Source organism: Giraffa tippelskirchi, chromosome 2, assembly GCF_054371585.1.
Source record: "Giraffa tippelskirchi isolate mGirTip1 chromosome 2, T2T-mGirTip1v1.2.pri, whole genome shotgun sequence".
NCBI classification, from domain to species: domain Eukaryota; kingdom Metazoa; phylum Chordata; class Mammalia; order Artiodactyla; family Giraffidae; genus Giraffa; species Giraffa tippelskirchi.
Window position 1 is genome coordinate 652,098 of NC_137276.1, and position 18,318 is coordinate 670,415.

Genomic DNA, 18,318 nt, shown 5'->3' on the forward strand with positions numbered 1-18,318 from the left:
CCGCAGTGGGACAAAGCGCCTGGGGGACCAGAGGCTGAAGTTCACTCCTTCCGGTGGGACTCGCTCGTTACTGTGGAAACAGCCCTGTGGCCCAGGCTGGCTCTGCTTTAGTAATTGGGCGTTCATTCCACACCCCGTCATCAGCATCTGACTGTAGAATGAGGCTACCTTTGAAGTAATGACCTGACGTTTTGCGATGACAAGTAAAATATGGCTGTGATTGTAAGGACGTCAGTGTTTAAGGAATACAGAGATTATCTAAACAAAGGTAACATCGCATTGTTGAAATGATTTATCAAATTCAGAGTTCAGCTCCAACTTGTGAGAAAGCCCCGTAAGGATGGGGCTGTTGTGAGAGCCCTGGGCTGTGCTTCAGTCGCTGCCCGCGCGGGGGAGCGTCCAGGCCTTCTCTCTGCCCGGCCCGGGCCGCCTGAGCCCGCGACCCCCGCAGCCTGGCCAAGGGGAGGGGGCGGACGTGAGACGCGGCCTCGGGTGGAGCCTGGGCCGGCCCCGCCCCCGCCTGTCTTCCCTGAGCGCCGCGGAAACAGCCGGACCCTCCGGACGCCAGCCTCAGGTGGACACGTGCAGAGGTCGCCGCAGGTCGTCACGCGGGCGTCCACACGGCCGTGCCGGGCTTCCACGGGGCCGTGGAGCCGCCGGCGTGCGTGGTGCGCAGCCTCCGCTCTGGTCCCACACGACCACCTCTCCTCTCCAGCCCCCAGCTCTGGGCCCAGCTCCCATCGCGGCCCGGGGTGCGTTTCCCTGCGATGCCCGCCGGCATGGGGGCGCTGCTGGCTGTGGGCGCTGGCGTCGAGCCCAGGTGGCGGTGGGCTGGTGTTGGGCACAGTGGGCCAGGGCAAGACCGCAGTGGCGCTGAGGAATCGTCCCCTGTGATGGGGGCGGCGGGGCGCCCGGAGTCTGCAGCCGGCAGGACGGCCAGCTGTGAGAGTTCAGTCTGAGCAGGTCCGGAGGCCGGAGGTCCCCGCCCAGGACAGTCAGGGCTCTCCCTACGCAGACGTCTGTCCGGTCCAGGCTCTCCGGGGCTGGACGACGTTGGGAGGATGGTTCACTCTCCTCGGGCCATCGCTTGAACGTTCAGTTCACGCAGAAGCACCCTCACAGACCCGCCTGGAAGGATGTTTGACTGAATGTCTGGGCACCATGGCTGGTCAGCTTGACACAGGACAGTTAAGCTTCACACCTTCCAACCGCCCTGGTTCTGAGCTGTGCGCCGAGGTCCCTCTCCTCCGGCGAGTGGGGGGTCCACGGTCACGGCCTCCCAGCCCTGCACCTGTTCTCTCTCCTGACCATTCCTCCCAGTGAGCCCGGCCTGTGTGCAGCGGGTCCTCCGCTGGAATCTTGTCCTGTCGGCCCCACGCCCGGGCCGATGCTCATCTTCATGTAAGCAAGTGAAGCTCCAGTTCCTTCTGGAAGCGTGGACCCGGAGCCGAGGGGAGGTTGTCACCACGAGGTGACCAGCAGGACTTCTGAGGCCCTCCAGGCCCATCTGCCCCCGCCCATGACACACTAAGGAGTCCAGCCCAGTGGCCTGGCCTGGCCTTGGCTGCCACAGGGACGCCGCGCCCCCAAGCCGCTGTCTGGGCAGGCAGGCTTGGGGACAGTGCCCAGGCTGGGGGCTCCCGGCCAGGCTCCTGGGGCTGTAGAGGTCGTGATGACCTGAGGCGTTGGGGGCCTGCAGCACCAGGTCCCAGGGCTCCCCCGGCAGGGTCCCCGCACACGGGGCGCTGGAGCAAATGTGGACATAAAGGTAACAGTCCATTTTACTGCTTCCAGACAGCTCCGCGTCTCAGCAGGTGTTCAGAGGCGGATGGCAAATTGGATTTCCTGGGGCTCCCCCGGGGGTGTTTCTGCGCTATCGAGAGGCCTCCAAGAGTGTGTCTGCCCCGCGTGTGGTTCAGGGATGTGCTAGTGACTTTTCTGCCAGGGACCAGGAACAGGTGCAGAGTCGCTCCCGGTGGGACGGTTGGCATCCACACGGGTTTGTGGAAAGCTGACCTCTCTTCTGTGCTCGGGAGCCTGGGGGCGCTGGGAACTGGGCCCCTACATCCTGCCACACGGGCCAGGCACCTTGTTTGCAGTGGGGAGTGTGTGGGGGCAGAAGCTCACAGCCAGTTCCCCCCGAGGCACCCCTGCCCAGTGGGAGCAGACTCTTGCCCTCCGACGCCCACGAGTTGCCAGCAGCTGCTGTTGGTGCAGAAGGACAGGTCAGTTTGTGTGGACAGAGGAGCTGAGGTCAGCGGGCACACGTGGGAGCCAGGGAATTGGGCTGAAGCAGCCCCCACGGCTGCCAACATACTCTTGCTGAATTCACACCACGAAGGCCACAAGGGGAGCATGTGAGGTCGTGGTGGGTGCTGGCAGATGGACACCCACCAAATGAGTCCTTGGTGAGATGTCCTGTGGTCCATGGGGAAGCCCCCACCTGGCCCCTAATGAGTGCTGGAGGTGTCTGCCTGCCGGGAGGGGACTGTCCACCTGGAGGGGACTGTCCGCCAGGCTGAGCTGAGGCCAGGTGTAGGTGGGCTGGTGAGGGTCTGAGGGGAGAGAGCAGAGGCCCTGGGCCTTTGTCCTTGACTTGCAGCTGACAGAGGGGCCTCTCCGGCTCTGTCAGGACCAGAGGGTACCTCATGCGCCCCCCTTTCTTTTTTGGCTTTCCTGCGAGATTTGTGGGATCATTTCCCAACCAGGGATCAAACCCACAACCTCTGCAGTGGAAGCTTTGGAGTCTCACCCACTGAACCACCAAGGAAGCCCCTTTCCCCTCCTTCTAAGAAAGGCCAGGCGGGGCCATGGGGTGGGAAGAAGACCCCCGCTCACCCAAGAGGGCCAGACTTCCCAGTCAGTGTGAGACCACCGTGTGCCATGTGGGGGTGGGCGCCCCCAACCCCTGGTGACACAGTGGTGAGGGCGGTCTCTCCCTGGTGAGGAGCTGAGACCTCGGGCCGGGGCTCTTACCTGGGCCGGGGGAGCAGGCCTGGCCCCTGAACTCCTGCCCACCCATTTACAGGAGAGGCAGGTCGAGCCCCTACTTCTGCAATCAGCCGGTGTGTTGGAAAATGACTGTCTCGTTAACGTGTCACCAGGGGCTGGGAGAAAACTAGTCCCGTTGGAAAATAAACTAAATGACGTGATCAGGTGCTGAGCAAATCGGTCAGACTCACACAGGGGAGAAACTGTGATACAGACCCCCTGGGTGCTAACGAGTGTCCGTCACGAGAAACACCCGGACAAACGCTCGCGTGTTATTTCACACACTGGACGCTCATCACAAATCTCCCCCTTGGTCGGAGTCGATAAACACTTCAGACCTGGCAGCGAATGAAAACAGCACTCACCGCCTGGCACAGGGTCGGGAACCTGGTGCGGTTGATGCCGCCCGCGAAGGCGGAGAAGGTCAGGGCCGCGTGGAGACAGAAGTTCAGGAGGGTGTGCCGGCCCGGGCGGCTGATCCGGATGGCGCTGCGCGGGCGAGACCACGGTCAGCAGCCGCCTCCCGGGGCGGGGCGGGGCGCGGGGCGGCTGGACGGGGACGGGCTGGGAACAGCACCCCAGGGAGACCGGGCCGGGGGCGGACAGACGGACGGACAGACTTGCCGTCCACTCTAGCCTGTGGTCTCGGGTGGTCGGTGTAAAGTCACCCTGGGAAGCTGCGCCTGGAAGTCTCTGGTCGTCAAACGAGGACCTAGAGGCCCTGGACGTCTCGACTGATCCGAGGCCACGGGGTGGGTGGGGGGAAAGCCTATCTGGCTTCCTCATTCCCCGGGCGAGGTTCTTCGCGTCTGATTGGAGTCTATACCTTGGGAGGAGGCTGTGGCTGGCTGACAGTGACACGACCCTGCAGCCGTGACTGCCCCGGAGAGGATGCTGCTTGGGGTGGAGTCCACGCGCATGGCCAGCCAGGCAGTGCCCACGCTAGGCCTTTCAGCCTGTCTGCAGCTGTGATTGCGACCACAGCTTCTCTGCGGCCTCAGTCACACGCAGGCCTCTACCTGTGGCCCTGGCCTGAGATGTGCCCAAGCTCCTTCCCTGACCACAGTTAGGACTGTGGCCTAGGCCCTGCCCATGGACTGGACCCTGATGGTGGCCTGGACCCCTCCTTGCTTTTCCCAGGTCATCTTCAAGTGACGTAGAGGACCCAGTGGCCTCCACTGTGGACGGCCAACCCAGAGTAGGGCTGTTCCGAGGGTTGTGCGGCTACTGTGACCTCGGGGCGCAGGCTGTCAGGGGGTCCTTGGAGGAAGAACACGTGTCACCCAATGGGATGAGAATGTGGGGCCTGGGACGTCCATCCCCCGGCGGTCAGCCACCCTCGGCCGCCAGGGCCACCGAGCCCGTGAGGCACTTCCGGGGACTCCTTCCTACACAAGGACGGGGTGGGGGGCTTGCCCTTGAAGGTGGAGGAGGCCTTACCTCTGGTGGACGACGTAGGTGGTGGCGGAGGCCAGCAGACACAGCAGCATGACGGCCGTGCAGGCGTACACCACGGGGTGCAGGAACTCCCCTGGGGACGGGGGCAGGGAGAGGACAGTCCTCAGATCCTGGAAAGGACACGGAGCACACCGCGTGACCAGCGTGGCCGGCTCTCCCAGGACCAGCGTCCGCCCCGCAAGGTCCCGGAGGCGATTCCTGCACCAGGAGGAGACTTGCTGGGAACGCCTGGGGCAGGGGCAGGGCCCTCAACCAGGGGAGCGCTCGGGGCAGAGGTGCCCAGCACTCTGCTCAGCCACGGGTGTCCCCGTGGGCGCTGACGGCCGCCTCCCCAAGGGCAGCACCCTGCTGGGCCGGGGTCGGCCCCCTGCCTCCCTGGATCCCGGGGGTGTGTCACCCGGAGCCCGCTGCCGTCAGACGTGCCTGTCTGATGGCACCGCCCCGGGAGGCTCCTGTCGGGGTGCCCCCAGGCCCCTCTGTGGGCCGCAAACCCACTGACACGCTGCCTTGAAGGTCTCCCAGGAGAGTCTGTGTCAGGTCTCAGTAATCCTGCCCAGTGTGAAGCCGCCCCAGAATTCTGGGGCGTCCCGCCTCCGCTGCGCATCACACAGGAGCCCTGCTGTGGGCAGCGGCATCCCCACCGTCCAGGGGCGCCAGGCTTTTAGGGACCCGGCTCGGGTCAGACATGGTCCTGGGGTGGCCCTGACCCAAAGCGGCCAGAGCCCTCGTGAGAAGGGGGACAGCAGGAGAGGCCGCAGCGGCACGGCGAGGGGGCCGTCTACATGGTGAGGAGCGGCCCCCGGGACGCCAGCCTCAGGCCCCGCGTCCTGCATGGCCAGCCTCCCGGGCTGGAAGGAGGAGGTGCCGTCTACACGGCGAGGAGCGGCCCCCGGGACGCCAGCCTCAGGCCCCGCGTCCTGCATGGCCAGCCTCCCGGGCTGGAAGGAGGCGGTGCCGTCTACACAGCGAGGAGTGGCCCCGGGGACGCCAGCCTCAGGACGCCAGCCTCAGGCCCGGCGTCCTGCATGGCCAGCCTCCCGGGCTGGAAGGAGGCGGTGCCGTCTACACGACGAGGAGTGGCCCCGGGGACGCCAGCCTCCCGGGCTGTGGTTTCAGCCTCCTGCTCTCAGGGCTTTGCCACGGCCCCCCGGGGAGAGCCTCTGCCCGTGGAGCAGGTGCTCTGGTCCCCACTGCCCGGGTCAAGGGCGGGGTCCGTGCGCCACATGCTGCCGTGCTGGCGCGGCCCCAGGGGACGTGCTGGCCTCTGGAGGGGACGCCGGGGGCCAGGCTGGGCCTGTGCCCGAGACCACCTGCGGAGGGCGGCCCGGCAGCCCCGTGAGACCACCTGAGTGGCCCTGGCTGTGCCCGCAGGGCTGGCACTCAGGGTTGGGCTCTGCTGCCATGCTGGCCCTGCTCCCCAGACCGCAGAGTGTCCATGGCTGAAGCGCCTTCCTCCGGCCGAGCAGGCAGCGGAGGCAGCTGATGGCGCCTCCAGGCTGGAGTGCTGGGGGACAGAGGGGCAGCCGGAGAAGGCCTCGGCCTGTCCACAGCGGGAGGCAGGAAACCGCTGTCCTCGGGCTCAGCCTGCTTGTCTCCCGAGGGACACTTCTGAGCCCAAGGGAGACGAGGCCTGGCCGGCCAGGGGCGTGCTCCGAGGCACCACTCCAGGCCCAGACTGGCCCCTGCTCCCTGACTTTGCTCCGATGCAGAGACTTGGGTGAGAAGGTCTCTGCTGCCATGGCAATGGCGGATGGAATTTGGTCCCCTGGGAAAAGGTACTGAGTGACCTGGACGCCAAGGGGACCTCGGCGTCTGGCTGCCCAGGGGCCCAGCGGACGAGTGAGGCAGGAACAGCGGCCCGTCCCAGAGCAAGCAGGCGGCTGAGAAGGTGCCGTGCTGCTCGCAGACCCCAGGCCGGACACGCGCTGTCCGCCAGCCCCAGTCCTGACCGTCCACAGGCCCCGAGGGCCCCTGTCTGATGCACACGGTCTCGGCAGGACGCAGGCCAGGCTCGGAGGACAGGCGGCCAGGGGACGTGGCCTCAGGACGACGGGGGAGCTGCGTGTCCCCAGAGACCCCGTTCCAGTGCTGGGAAGGCTCTGCCCCGAGGGGCTGCGGTTAGAGCCCGGCAGGACTCAGGCTGCGCCCCGAGGAGCTGCTTCCAAAGGCACGGAGGCCTTTGGGCCTGTCCTATGGCCAGGAGCCTGCACCCTGGTGAGGGGGCTCCCAACAAGGGCAGGGCGGGCTCCTGGTGGAGAGCGGATGCCTCACGAGGGGGCGGCGGGGCGGATGCCAGCGCCGGGGTCTCACTTTCGGGGCATTGGGCTCCCGCCGGCAGCCCGCCCCCAGGGCCCCGCAGGTCCCAAATTCTGAGCGCGAGGGCAGGAAGGGGTCCAGTGGCCCAGGATTCTCGTGGCATTTCTGCATCTGCCAGGCTCCGCGGGCGCTGGCCTCCTGCCAGACACAGCTCACTGAGAACGTCGAGGAGACGCAGGCCTTCTCGGTCAAGCCCTGATACCAAAGGGGCTTTTCTTCCGAGAGTCCTCGGCTGTGACGATTTGGATTCAGGTCTGACTGGGCTCTGGAGGCATCCCCGGGCCTGTGCCTGAGCTGCTTCTCCCGAGAGATGACGGTTTGCCCCTCCGGTGACACCCTCACGGGCTGAGACCGCCTGACTCGTCCTGGAGGCACGCTGGGGCCTCTGTTTCTGGTTTCACATCTGCACGTGAGAGCCGCTGCAGGTCCAGCGTGGCCCGTTCTCCCAGGGACCCAGTCAGGACCCACGCCCTCACGTCTCACCCGGAGCTGAAGGGCCCAGGTGGGGCTACCCTCCCCGGGGGCTCACAAGTCGCTTCCCCACCTTCTCTGGGCGCCATCACTGCCCCTCAAGACTGAGGCCAGACCCTCGACTCTTGTCTGGGGGGACAGGGACGTGGGGGCGGAGGCGGTTGAGCAAAGCAAGCACGTGCTTCCGGATGCAGCGTCCACTGACGGCCTGACAACTGCGTCTGTGGAACGCCGGCCCAGCTGGGCTGTGACGGGGGAGCCTGTGCAGGGCCTGGACCTGTGGCGGAGAGCTCCCCTCCAGCGCGTGCGAGCTGCCAGGTTCTGTCCACGTGGGGAGACCCCTTTCTGCTGCGCCTAGAAGAGTCGGGAGTGCTTCCCCTGCAGCAGGAAACCATCTGGGAGCATCCGCTCTGGACACAAAGGTTTCCTGGGCACGACGCCCAGCGCGGCCCTGGAGCAGCCCTGGGGTCACCCCACCTTCACACCCCCTCCTTTCCATCCGAGGGCCCCGTTTTGAGGCTTCGTGTGGTGGGGGGTCTTCAGCCACCAGCAGCGGCACCCACGGTATGTTTTGGGAGAGACAGAGATTCGGTTCCGCTTGGCCCCCGTCTCCGTTTCCTTCTCCAAATCAGACTCGTCAACAGTGCTTTCCACATTTTTAGAGGTGACATTTAAAATTCAAACTAGGTAATGCAAATGGCAATGCATTTTATATTTTAAAGTTCACACATGTATAAGTGCCTCTCGGAAGGATCCACTCTGCAAGCGTTCCACCAGCAAAACGCTCATGACGGTCCAGCACCTGGTCAGATGGCAGCACCTGGTCAGAAGGCCCGCGGAGGCTGTGGGGCCAGCAGTGCGTTGGGACCAGTGAGCACAGATGGCACGTGGGCCTCTGGGCCGAGAGGCCAAGAACCATCCTGACAACCTAGGGAGGAAGGGAGGCAAAGCAACCCCAGCCCTGTTGCAGACGAGACCGCCCACCAACTTCTGAGAGCCGCGGGCCCGCCCCAGCTGCGGGGCCAGGGCTCATGATCCCGCTCACGTCTTCGCCCGAAGGACGGCCAGCCGGGGCCACGGTGGGGTGTGCCAGGGCCACGGTGGGGTGTGCCGGGGCCACGGCGGGGTGTGTACAGGCCACGGTGGGGTGTGCAGAGGCCACGGCAGGGTGTGCTGAGACCATGGTGGGGTGTGTACAGGCCACAGCGGGGTGTGTCTTGTCCTGAGAACCTGGGCTCTGCTGCCTGTGGCACCCACAGGCTCCGAGCGGTGGTCCCGGGGCAGCTGTCCCTGCGGTCTGGCTTTCACTCCCCTTTCATTTGCGTCTCATCGTGATTTTGCTTGGATGTGTCCTTTCTGGTATATCCTGCAATCACACGCATCAGTAGGTTGAGAAAGAGAAGAAAACAGGAGGAAGATGTCAGGTCGGGCGTCGCCTGTCTGATCACATGAGGTGAAGTGGCCTCTCCGGGCTGTGGGTCAGACTGTCTCTGGGCATCCATGCTGTGCAGTCAGATGTCCAGGCTGGGCCCGTGGGCAGCTGGAGGCAGGCAGGACAGGCCCTTCCGCCTGGGGTCATCCTGACCCAGATGATCCCGTGGGCCCTGGGGCCCTCGTCTGCTGACCTGTCCCTCCTCTGCAAGGGAAGGAATCTGCCCATTCGGGGTACACGTCATCCTGACGGGACGCTCACGGGTTTGCGGCGTCAGCTTTTGAGGGTGTGCGGGCTGGCTGTACGACGAGGAACTCTGAAGAAAATACACTGAGAACTACCACGGGTCTCCTTCTGGACTGAGGGTCACGTGCGTGAAACTGACCACCAAGGGGAAACAGTGGTGGGCGACACACTCGGAGAGATGCAGGCAGATGTCTAAGCTGTTAGAAGGTGAGATGCTGGCCTGAAGGGGAAGTGGCAGGCAGGAGGGACTTGCTGGCGCTCCGGGGAGCTGCAGGCATCGTGGGCGGGGTCAGGTGAGCCACGGCCTGAGCCCCTCAGGTCTAGCCGGGTCCCCCTGGCCGGGATGGAGCCCCTGGACGCCCTGCAGGCTCCCTACCTCCCACTGCCCCTTGGCTTCGGCTTCCTGGCCCCTGGTCTCCCTGGTCTTCTGTCCTTCTCGTGGGAACGTGGGTGCTTCTGTGTGGACTGGGGCACCTCGCGTGGGGTCTGGCCTCGGGGTGGCCGGGCCTCGCATCCTGTCACGGCCCCGCGGGACCTGGCGAAGGTCAACCCCGCTCAGAGCTAGCGGGGCTCCCCAGGGCTCTCCTTGGGGCCGGGCCAGTCCAGGCGCAGCCGCTGAGCGGGTCCCCGAGGTGCTCGGGCCCCAAGGTCAGTGAGCTCACCCTCTGGGCCATGCTCGAGGCCACGGGGCTGCGGGAAGCACACACGCTAGTCCGGCTGCCCAGCTAGTCCCCGGCGACAGGTGTGGCTGGAGAGCCGTGCCTACAGGACCGCCGGACGCCGCACACGGGAAGGACAGAGCACCGGCCTGTAAGGCTTTCACTCCCCTTCCACACCCGTCACTGTGTCCCTGGGAGGCCTCGGTCTCTGCGGTGATGGTGCGGGTCACAGGCTGCTCGAACAGGAGCGTGGACAGGCCCATCGCAGGAGTGGCAGTGCAGTGTCCACGCTCAGCCCCGGGACGAGGGTCTGAGCTCTGAGGGCGGGTGATGGGGCCCGGCTTGGGCCCTGGAGGCAGGGCTGCAGGGTGCAGGCCCCCAGCCCCCAGGGGTGTCCACTGTCCCGTCAGCCCCCAGGGCACACAGGAAGCTCGCTCAGAAGGCCTGCCCACAGACGCTCAGGGCTCAGCAAGGTTCAGACGTGGGCCATGGCCTCACTCAGGGCCTGGAGTCGGGGCAGCAGACCGCTGGGGCCATGGCCAAGCAGGTGGCCAGGGGGGCAGCCTGGGCACAGGGCCAGAGCCGCCAGCCAGCTGGCTTTCCTCCCCACGGCCCCCAGGGCCCTCGGGCAGCTGCCCCGCGGACTCCCAGACACGTGCGGGAACATGCTTGTGCCAGAACTGCAGGCCTGGCTTGGGCACGGCTGCTCCTTTCAGAAACGTTCTCCAGGGTGAACGTGACTTCTTAGGACTGGAACCAGCGAGCCAGTAGGTCCAAGCTCTCTGGGCAAGGGTGCCCCAGCTGCTTACCCCCGTCGTAGACTGGACGCGTGGTGTGGGTGGGAGCTGAGGGCAGCGTGTGCATGGACTCGCGGTGAGGAAGGCGCTTGACGGGTCAGAGATGGAGGCAAAGCCATGCCTGACACTGGGGCAGCTCACTGGCAGCTGTGGGGCCCCAGGGGCAGTGTTGCCCCCACCCCCAGGCAGCTCAGCCCAGCCTTTGTCTGCCGATGAGGCAACCCAGATTGCGAATGAGGATCTGAACTCGAGGAGGCGGAGCTTCAAACACGGCCAGACCGAGGCCCTGGCCGTGTTGGGGTGCACCCGCGGGGCAACAGGTGCCTGGCTCAGAGCTGGGGGCTCGGCCGGGGACCACGGGGCACGTACTGCCGGACGCTCGAGAGGCAGGTGCCGCCCGCTCCCAGCCTCTGAGCCCTCGAGATGGTGCCGACCTTCAGCAAAAGGCATTGCTCTTGTTTGGACATTTCAGACCCAACGGGAAGGGAATGAACAAGGAGGTCGGACGGCCGCTGCTCGTGGCGGCTCAGCTCTGCATTCTCAGCCCAGACCTGGGGTCCAGCCATGGCCGCGGGGGCGCCGTCCTCAGTGATCGGCATTCTCCGCACGTGCCGGCCGCTGCCCCTCACAAGCGGGCACAGTGTGTCCTTTACTGGAATCCAAACCGGCGGCGACCGCAGGGAAGCGCCCCAGGCCTGCAGGCCGAGCCCCCACACGCTGGCTGCACCCCCTGTGCTGGAGAGGGGCCTCCATGCCAGCTGCGTGTGCCGCTGAAGCCCACCCACCACCCACATCCCCTGCCTTGCGTTTGCCAACTTTCCGATGGGAAGGGCTGCCGTGGGAGGGAGGGCCGTGCCCAGGGCCTGGGGCCAGGAGAGGGCGGGACCCCAGCGCCCCCCGGCCCCAAGCCTGGGGTCAGAGAGCTTTTCACAGGTGGCGGGCAAGGCTGGGGCAGGCCGCCGCCTCCCCTGGCTCAGTGATTCAACATTGCAGCACGCGGCTAATTAGTATGATCTCCGCGAGCCGCCGCTGAAGAGCCGCCGTGGAGCAGCAGCGCACGGCCCCGGCACAGCCCCGCCCCCCGGGCGCCCGGCCGCAGGAACTGCCGGTCCCCCCTCACCCCGCGGAGCACACAGCAGCCCGCGTACGTGCGGTGGGGGGGGCCGAGCCCCGCCGCCGTGTACTCACCATGGGCACAGCGAAGTTACTGAAGTGTGAGCAGGGGTGGAACGGCCCGGCCGCCTATGTCGCTCCCTTCTCCCCGCCAGCCTCCATGGCCGTCCGGAAGGTCAAGCTCCCCCGCGGGGGCCACGGGGTTGAGCCCTGGGCGACCGCGATGGGGTGGGTGCTGGGGGAGAGGCCGCCCCCATCTGTGAAGACAGGGAAGGCCAAGTGGGTGGGGGTCCTCCCTGCATCGCGCACCCTCCTCTCCCCCCAGGCAGCCCCCCTTCCGCAGCGGCAGCAGCGCCTCCCAGAGTCTGCCCCGCTCTGGGCTCTGCTCGCCCCAGCCAGCCTGTTGGAGTGTCCGGCTCCGGGCATCTGGGTCGGGCAGAGGCTCGGGGACGACCTGGGGCCTCAGGGCCTTGGAGGGATGGTGCCCAGGGAGCGCTTCCTTCTCCATATTTAAAAATCAGCCTCCGCTCGCCATCCAGCGCAGGACTCGCAGCCCAGTCTCAGGCTGCAGGAGTCACGTACAGTATGTCTGTCAGCTCAGCCAAGAGGCTCCAACAATCCCCCACGAGCAGCCAGACCCGGGCGGGCGAAGCTTCTGCTGGCCTGGATGCGGCCAGACCTTGTGGGCTGGCATCTCCCCACACAGCCTGGTTTCCCCAGTGGCTGGGTTCCGTCAGCGGAACCCAAAGTTGTTCAGAATCTGCATTTGCAAGAGCAGGCACAGCCGGCCCCTGGCAGGCGCCGATGCCCCCGTGGGGGGGCGGTCCGGGGAGTGGACGCTGAGGCCGGAGGGCTCTGACCTGGCCCCCCCCAGCCGTGTCCTGCTGCCTCCGTGTGGGGTGGGCACCAGCCGCGAGGACCCTGGAGAAACGCAGCCCAACTTCTCACCTATTTTGGCGAAAAGAGCTGTAGTGGCCGCAGTCCTGTGCTTCCCGCTGGTGGAGAGGTGGGGCACGCTCCCCGGTCCGGGGAGCCGCTGTCCATCCCAGGGGCAGTGCGCCGGCTGGAGAGTGGAGTTATCAACAGATTGCAAGACCGCAGCCGGCCCGGCCCGGCCCGCCGGGGGTGAGTCGGAGCCAGGAGCACACGCTGGCCGCCGTTCTCAGCGGGCAGCTTCCCGAACTCCGCGCGAGGAACGCCGGCGGCCGCTGCGCCTGCCCCCGCGGGCGGGCGACGGCCGGGGCCCGGCCGGTCGGAGGCAGAGCGTAACCATGGGGACGGGGGAGGCGCTGACGCGCGCACGGCTCCCTGCGGCAGCGGCGATGGTTCTTCCCAGCCAGCCCGCTGGCCCAGGCTCCGCAGAGCCGATTTAAAGAGACAACCGGCCGTTTCGCCTAGGCTGCCAACAGAACGGACAGCTCCCATCAAAACACCCCCTGGAGGAGGCGGGGTGGTGGTGGGAGCTCTGTTATTCTGGCAGGAAGCCCCTGTCCCTCTAGGGCTCTAGGAACACAAATAGGAACAGGAAATTGATTTTGGAGGAGTTTTCACAGTTCTTGTATTAAAATATTCTCAAATCCAAAGATGGCCACGGAGAGGTGAGCCCACAGGGCATCCCAGCGTGAGTCAGCAGGTGGTCCCGCCGTGTCGACGGGCCTCAGCTGTGCAGAGAGAGCCCCCGCCCCCGCCCCCAGACCCCTGCCCAGTCCAGGGTCCTGGACCCTGCAGGGCTCCCAGAAGAAAGCTGAGCAGGTGGGGGGGAGGGTCACAGGGATCCTGCCTGCAGGGCGTGGGGGTGAGGGGCACCGCTGGCCAAAGGGTCTCTGAGTAGGGTACTTCCACCCTCCTGCCCTGCGTTCCACCAACATCCCCAGCGCTTCTGTCCCAAGGGTGCCCACTGTTCCCGTTGCCCCTCAGTAACGGGTCCTGAGTTTCAGCCTAGGGACAGAGACCCCCGAGGGGTGAGGGGTCATCTGGCTGCCTAGTGGGTGCTGTCTGGAGACCCTCCTGCCCACGCCTGGCCAACTGAGCGTCCTGAGGCGGCTCCCTCAGGCGCTGGAGGGCACAGCGGAGGTTCCCAGGCTAGGTTGGTGGTCTGGACAAGGAGGGCAGGGGGTGGTGGGAAGACCTCCCTGGACTGGGGGGATGTTCTGTTCAGACTCCCCCAGGCTGGGGTGGACCCCAACTCTGTCTGCAGACTGCAGGGAAGGGACACAGGTGGACATAAGTCAGCTCGCTACTGCCGCTGGGCCCTCAGCCCCGAGATGAAGGCCCACCCTGGACCGGGCGCTCCCCTGCAGCTCCCTCCCCAGACTGTCCAGGGAAAGGGCTGGTGAACACAGGTCAGAAAGACAGAGATGACAGACAGGTCACGGGGCCAGGCGTCCAGGAGGAGGCTCTGGGGACTGACCCTCTGTCCCGGTGCCCTGGCCGCAGGGTAGAGACCCACCCTGCCCTCGGAGCAGGGGGGCGGAACCAGAGGTGGCTTCTAGGCGGTCCTGGAGGGATGCAGAGGGCGGGGGGCCGGGCGTGGTTCCGGCCTGGTGTGGGGGCAGCCTGGAGAAACCCCTCCGAGCCCAGGCTGCAGCCCCACCCCGGGGCCTGCGGGCTTCACGGCAAAGGCTGGTCAGGTGCAGACTCCCCAGGGGTGCAGGAGGGTGCATGAAGTGCTCTAGGGGCTCTTCGGGCAGACGGGCCCGGCTGGCTGCTAACATCCTGACACTGCACTTGGGGCCTGGACACGGGGCAGCCAGCTCTGAACCCCAGCGTTGGCCTGGGTGAGGGCTGGGGACCCCTCCAGACGAGGTCACCCTGGGAGCTGCGTCTGCGGGCTTCGGGCTTAGCGAGGGCTGGGGAGCTGGGCTCCCCCCCGGCCCTGCTGCCCCGCTGTCCCTCCTTGGGCTACCGGTGCCCTGGCCCCCAAGCTGCCCACAGAGGGTCACGAGCCAGTGACCACCCCACCCAGCGACCGGGCTCTGCGCTGGCCCGGGTCATAGCGGAGAGCCAGCGCCGTGCCCGCAGCAGCCACGGCAGCCTCAGGCCCCCTCCCTGACACGGTGGCCTCCGCTCAGAGGACCCAGCGGGCCCCCCGAGGACAGGTCACGAACGCGAGCTTTGTGATGGGGCCTCAGGAAGCTGGGCTGGGGCCGCCTCCGGCCCCCTTGCTCCATGCCCTGAGCGTCTCTGCCATCCGTGAGCGGAGCTGGTGCTTCCTGGAGTTTGCAGCTGACCGTCAGCCAGGCTTGGGGGACTCTTGGGCCCTTCCACTTTCTAATGCACCGAGACTGTCGTCTGAGCAGACATGCACCTGCTCAGGCCTCTCACTGGCACTGGGAGCTCACTCCTGACGCCTGCATGGCTTCTTCGCAGGAAAGCAAGAGTCTCCAGGCTGCCTCGCAGCACTGCGTCTTTGCCTCCCTTCGCGAAGGCGCATGTCTGGCACATTCTGTGAGCTCAGGACTCCCCAGCAGGGAGGTCTTCCGGTTGCCAACAGGGCGGGCAGCCCCTCAGCCCTTTATCTGGCCCTCCTGGAGGGAAAGTCACTTCCAATGAAGGGGTGACCACAGCTCTCCGTGGCAGGGCTGGGATGAGTGGGGGCAGGCAGGGAGGGGAACCTGGGAGGAGAGCAGGCGGGGATGGGGTGGGGAGAGGCCAGGGGCCCTGCCCCCACGGCCAGAGCCCTTCAGGAACCTGCTTGTGTGAAGCCAGGAGACAGCCTGCTGATGCTGCTGGCTCCTCCAGACAGCTGCAGGGTGGATGTGGTCACAGGTCAGCGGGGGTAGGGGTCAGCTCGGGATGGCGCCCCACCCCACCTCCCTGGGCCTGAGTCGGGCCCAGGGCCGCGGAGTCTCAGGCCCGAGCAGCCTCCACGGTGAGCGCTGCAGGGATCCTCAGGCTGCCGGCTTCCAGGACACGGTGTGGGGGCCGCGAGTGCTGGAGGGGGCGACGTTGGTGGCGTTTCCAGGCTGGCCCCCCGAGGCCGGACGCACGGCCGAGACCGTGTGCTCAAATCCACTGAGCCGAACGAGCCGCTCTCCGGTTGCCGTGGCAACCAGCAATCTCCCCCAACAGTGTCAGTTTGAATTTGTGCAGAACATTTCTAACAAAGATTTACGTCAACAAATTCACTCTGCCCTGAGGTCAAGCCGAGTCTGAGAACAAAATAGCAAAGGCACCGAGTTCCTGTGGCTGCCCTTCCTCTCCCGAAGGCTCTCAGAGCCCCAGAGAGCCCGGCCACGCCTGGGGCAACCTCCTGCTAGCCACCTGTGACCCCTGGGCAGCCTTGGGGGATCGTGGGCCCCTCACAGAACAGGGGCCTGGGGGTTTCACTCTGAGAGACTTGTGGGGTCCATGTCCACGCGCACATACCCCTACAAGGCTTCAGCACATTCAGGGGTACAGGGCCCCACGACACACCTGAGCCAGTCCACCTCGGGCCCCACAGGCCGCGGGTCAGCCTGGATGTGGGGCCGCTGCCTGGCGAGCAGAGTCCGGGACACTGTCCGTCTCTCTGAGCGCCCCATGCTGGCAGCGGGCCAGTCCTCCCCACCCCAGGGGCTCTCAGCCCCACTCACCTGCCTGCATCCTTCAGGCCCATCAGAAGGGTCCCCGAGAAGACGCTTGAAGGAAGAGGAAGGGTGAGTGGCGGATACTCGGAGCAGACAGTGCTTCGGTGTGGCAAACACAGCCTGTTTCTCTGTTTTCCTTGCTGGCAATCCCCAGCTCACGCCATTTTTCATTTCCTTCCTCCTCTCAAATCACATCTTCTTTCCTCCTTCACAGCTTCAGACCCTCCCGGAGCCCAGACCCTCCCTCCTTCAGGAGCCAGTCCAGGAGCCACCGTGGGGAGCAGGATGGGGGGTGAGTTCAGCCCCCACCATTCTGGGGGCTCCCGCAGAGCTGTTCGCCTGGAGGATGTTCTTGGAGGAAGAACAGTTCAGAGGCCGCTGGGGACTAGGGGGGCAGCCAGAGGCTGAGGAACCCCTGCTAGTTCTGCTGCACGGGGGGTCCTGGCTGGTGTTGGGGGAGGCAGCAGGCAGGGCAGGCTTGCCCTTAGCTACACAGTGACGCTGGATGAGCTGCAACGTCGCTGGGGCTCCTGGGGTCAGCCTCCCCCTCTCAGCCTGCCTCCCCCACTCCCTACTTCCTCCTGAGGCCACGGAGGCCACAGCCCCCTCGTTCAGGACACAGCCTTCTTCCGGAGGTCTTGGGTTAGCGCCAGGCTCTCGGCAGCCTGTGAGGCATGTGGGAGCATGCCCTGAGCTTGGCCAGGTGGGAAGGCGCATCCACGACGGTGCTCTGGGGGTCCACACCCTGCGGCGCACCCCAGAGGCAGCGCGGTCCGCAGCTCCACCCCAGCCTGTTTGAGCTTCCCTCGCAAACTGTGAAAACAGATTTGCTAGAGACAGTCTGGAGGCAAGAACAAACCTGCCCTCTGCCCTCCAGATGTACCCCAGGACCCACAACCCCGAGCTGTAAACCAGCCTGTTTCCACCTTCACTGTGGGGGCCCAGGCTGGACATGCACGACATCCCCGGAGACACCTGGTCCCTCTACACGGGGTTGGGGTTCAACAGGCCCAGGGGCTCCCCCGCAGCGCCTGGTGGGGAGCAGACACCAGCATGGGTTCGGGCGAGGAGGCATCCCGAGCCCCCTTCTGTGGAGGCCGGCCGGGCTGACCATGGGCGGAGCAGCCAAGGGTCTGCCAGGAGCACGGCTGAGCGCAGCCCTGCGCCGGCTCTGCAGGCGTGAGGAGCACTAGCAGAGGCCGAGCTCTCAGGGGGAAGCTGAGTCCAGGCTCCTCTGCTCACCCCTCCTCCCACCCCTCCTCCGACAACACCTGGAGGGCGTCGGGGCCGCCCATGCTAATCCCAGACCCTGGGTCAGGACAGATGCAGGGACAGCCGGCAGTTGGACAGCTTTCTGCTTGAGGCCTCCTCCGGTCTCCAGACCTCGGTCATTAACCACCCTTACTGCTTCACGGGCACCTTCAGCCTCCTGGGGCTGGGGCCAGTGTCTGGGGTGCCTGGGGGTCTCTGCAGGGTGGGAGGGTCTGGGGGAAACCCTTTCCGGGAGGTCCTGTCCCTGCTGTCCCCCTGCTCCCCTGATCCTGCGGCCGTGGACTGGGACGGGGCTGTGGCAGGCCTGGCCTGGCCCGCGGCCTCACCCACCCCCGGGACGTGCCCTCCTCCTGCTGGAGCCCCTGCTCCCCTCTGACCCTCCCATCCCCCGTGCCGGCTCCAACCAGCCTCCCTGGCCTCCACTCTCCACCCCCGGTCCCCGCTGCCTCCTGCCCAGTCCCTGCTCCTGCCACTGGGGCCAAAGCAATTTTATCAAATTAGATGTGGTCAAACATGACAATTTTGCTAAAATAATGATTTGTTTGAGAGTTAATCTTCCCAAGTCTCTGGGTTTCTGCTTTGGTGCCTGGCAGGACTGATTCCAGTACCTTGTGTCTTGAAACATCTCTCCTCCTTTCAAAATATCCCTAAAATAACTCTTTACATTTTGATATCTAATCACTTCCAGCTAGTTTATCTTGCTTTGAGCTGCCGGAATAGCAGAGGTCTGGAACAGCCTGTGTGTCTGAGGGGCTGGGCTGGAGTAACTGACACCAGCTGGGGGCTGCTCGGCAGCCCCTGGAGCGGAGTCCTGCAGAGGCTTGCGTGGCTGCTGCTCACAGACGTCTGAGTGGACGTGTGTGATGGCGCGAGTGTGCACCTGTGCATGTGTGTTGGAGCCATCTGGGGTCCGGGGGTGTTCGTGCCCGCAGCTTGGCAGGATGGTGACCATTGGTCAGCTTACTCTTCTGCATCCCTCTTTCAGATACTGCTTT

The 18,318-nt window shown here is 65.7% G+C and overlaps 2 protein-coding genes across 3 annotated transcripts in view; both read right to left on the reverse strand.

Annotated features, from left to right (window-relative positions):
• The window catches only part of ADGRA1 (adhesion G protein-coupled receptor A1), a 35,178-nt gene extending 22,416 nt beyond the window's left edge, over positions 1-12,762 (reverse strand). Inside the window, exons 1-4 of one of the 2 annotated variants that reach the window (XM_081572776.1) lie at positions 12,432-12,762; positions 11,559-11,740; positions 4,432-4,559; positions 3,357-3,480 (exon numbers count right to left, since the gene is read on the reverse strand). In XM_081572776.1, the coding sequence (XP_081428902.1) occupies positions 3,357-3,480; positions 4,432-4,559; positions 11,559-11,561 (255 nt within the window). In that variant the 5' untranslated portion in view covers positions 11,562-11,740; positions 12,432-12,762. The remainder of the gene's footprint in view (positions 1-3,356; positions 3,481-4,431; positions 4,560-11,558; positions 11,741-12,431) is intronic. The other variant, XM_081572777.1, reaches the window with a different exon arrangement.
• LOC145539189 (uncharacterized) lies at positions 7,928-11,139 on the reverse strand. The gene is made up of 4 exons (XM_081572778.1): positions 9,577-11,139; positions 9,291-9,449; positions 8,862-8,984; positions 7,928-8,602 (listed from the first exon to the last, which is right to left on the reverse strand). The coding sequence occupies exons 1-4, from the start codon at positions 9,586-9,588 to the stop codon at positions 8,552-8,554; spliced, it is 345 nt and encodes a 114-aa protein (XP_081428904.1). The 5' UTR covers positions 9,589-11,139; the 3' UTR covers positions 7,928-8,551.
• Positions 12,763-18,318: the final 5,556 nt, after the last annotated feature.

What these genes read in the sequence shown, in the direction of transcription:
- LOC145539189 (XM_081572778.1), bottom strand. An exon ending in AAGCCAAGGGGCAGTGGGAG is followed by an intron (nt 8,985 to 9,290) that starts GTAGGGAGCCTG and finishes TATTTTCTTCAG; the next exon opens with AGTTCCTCGTCGTACAGCCA. An exon ending in CCCTTGCAGAGGAGGGACAG is followed by an intron (nt 8,603 to 8,861) that starts GTCAGCAGACGA and finishes GTGTGATTGCAG; the next exon opens with GATATACCAGAAAGGACACA.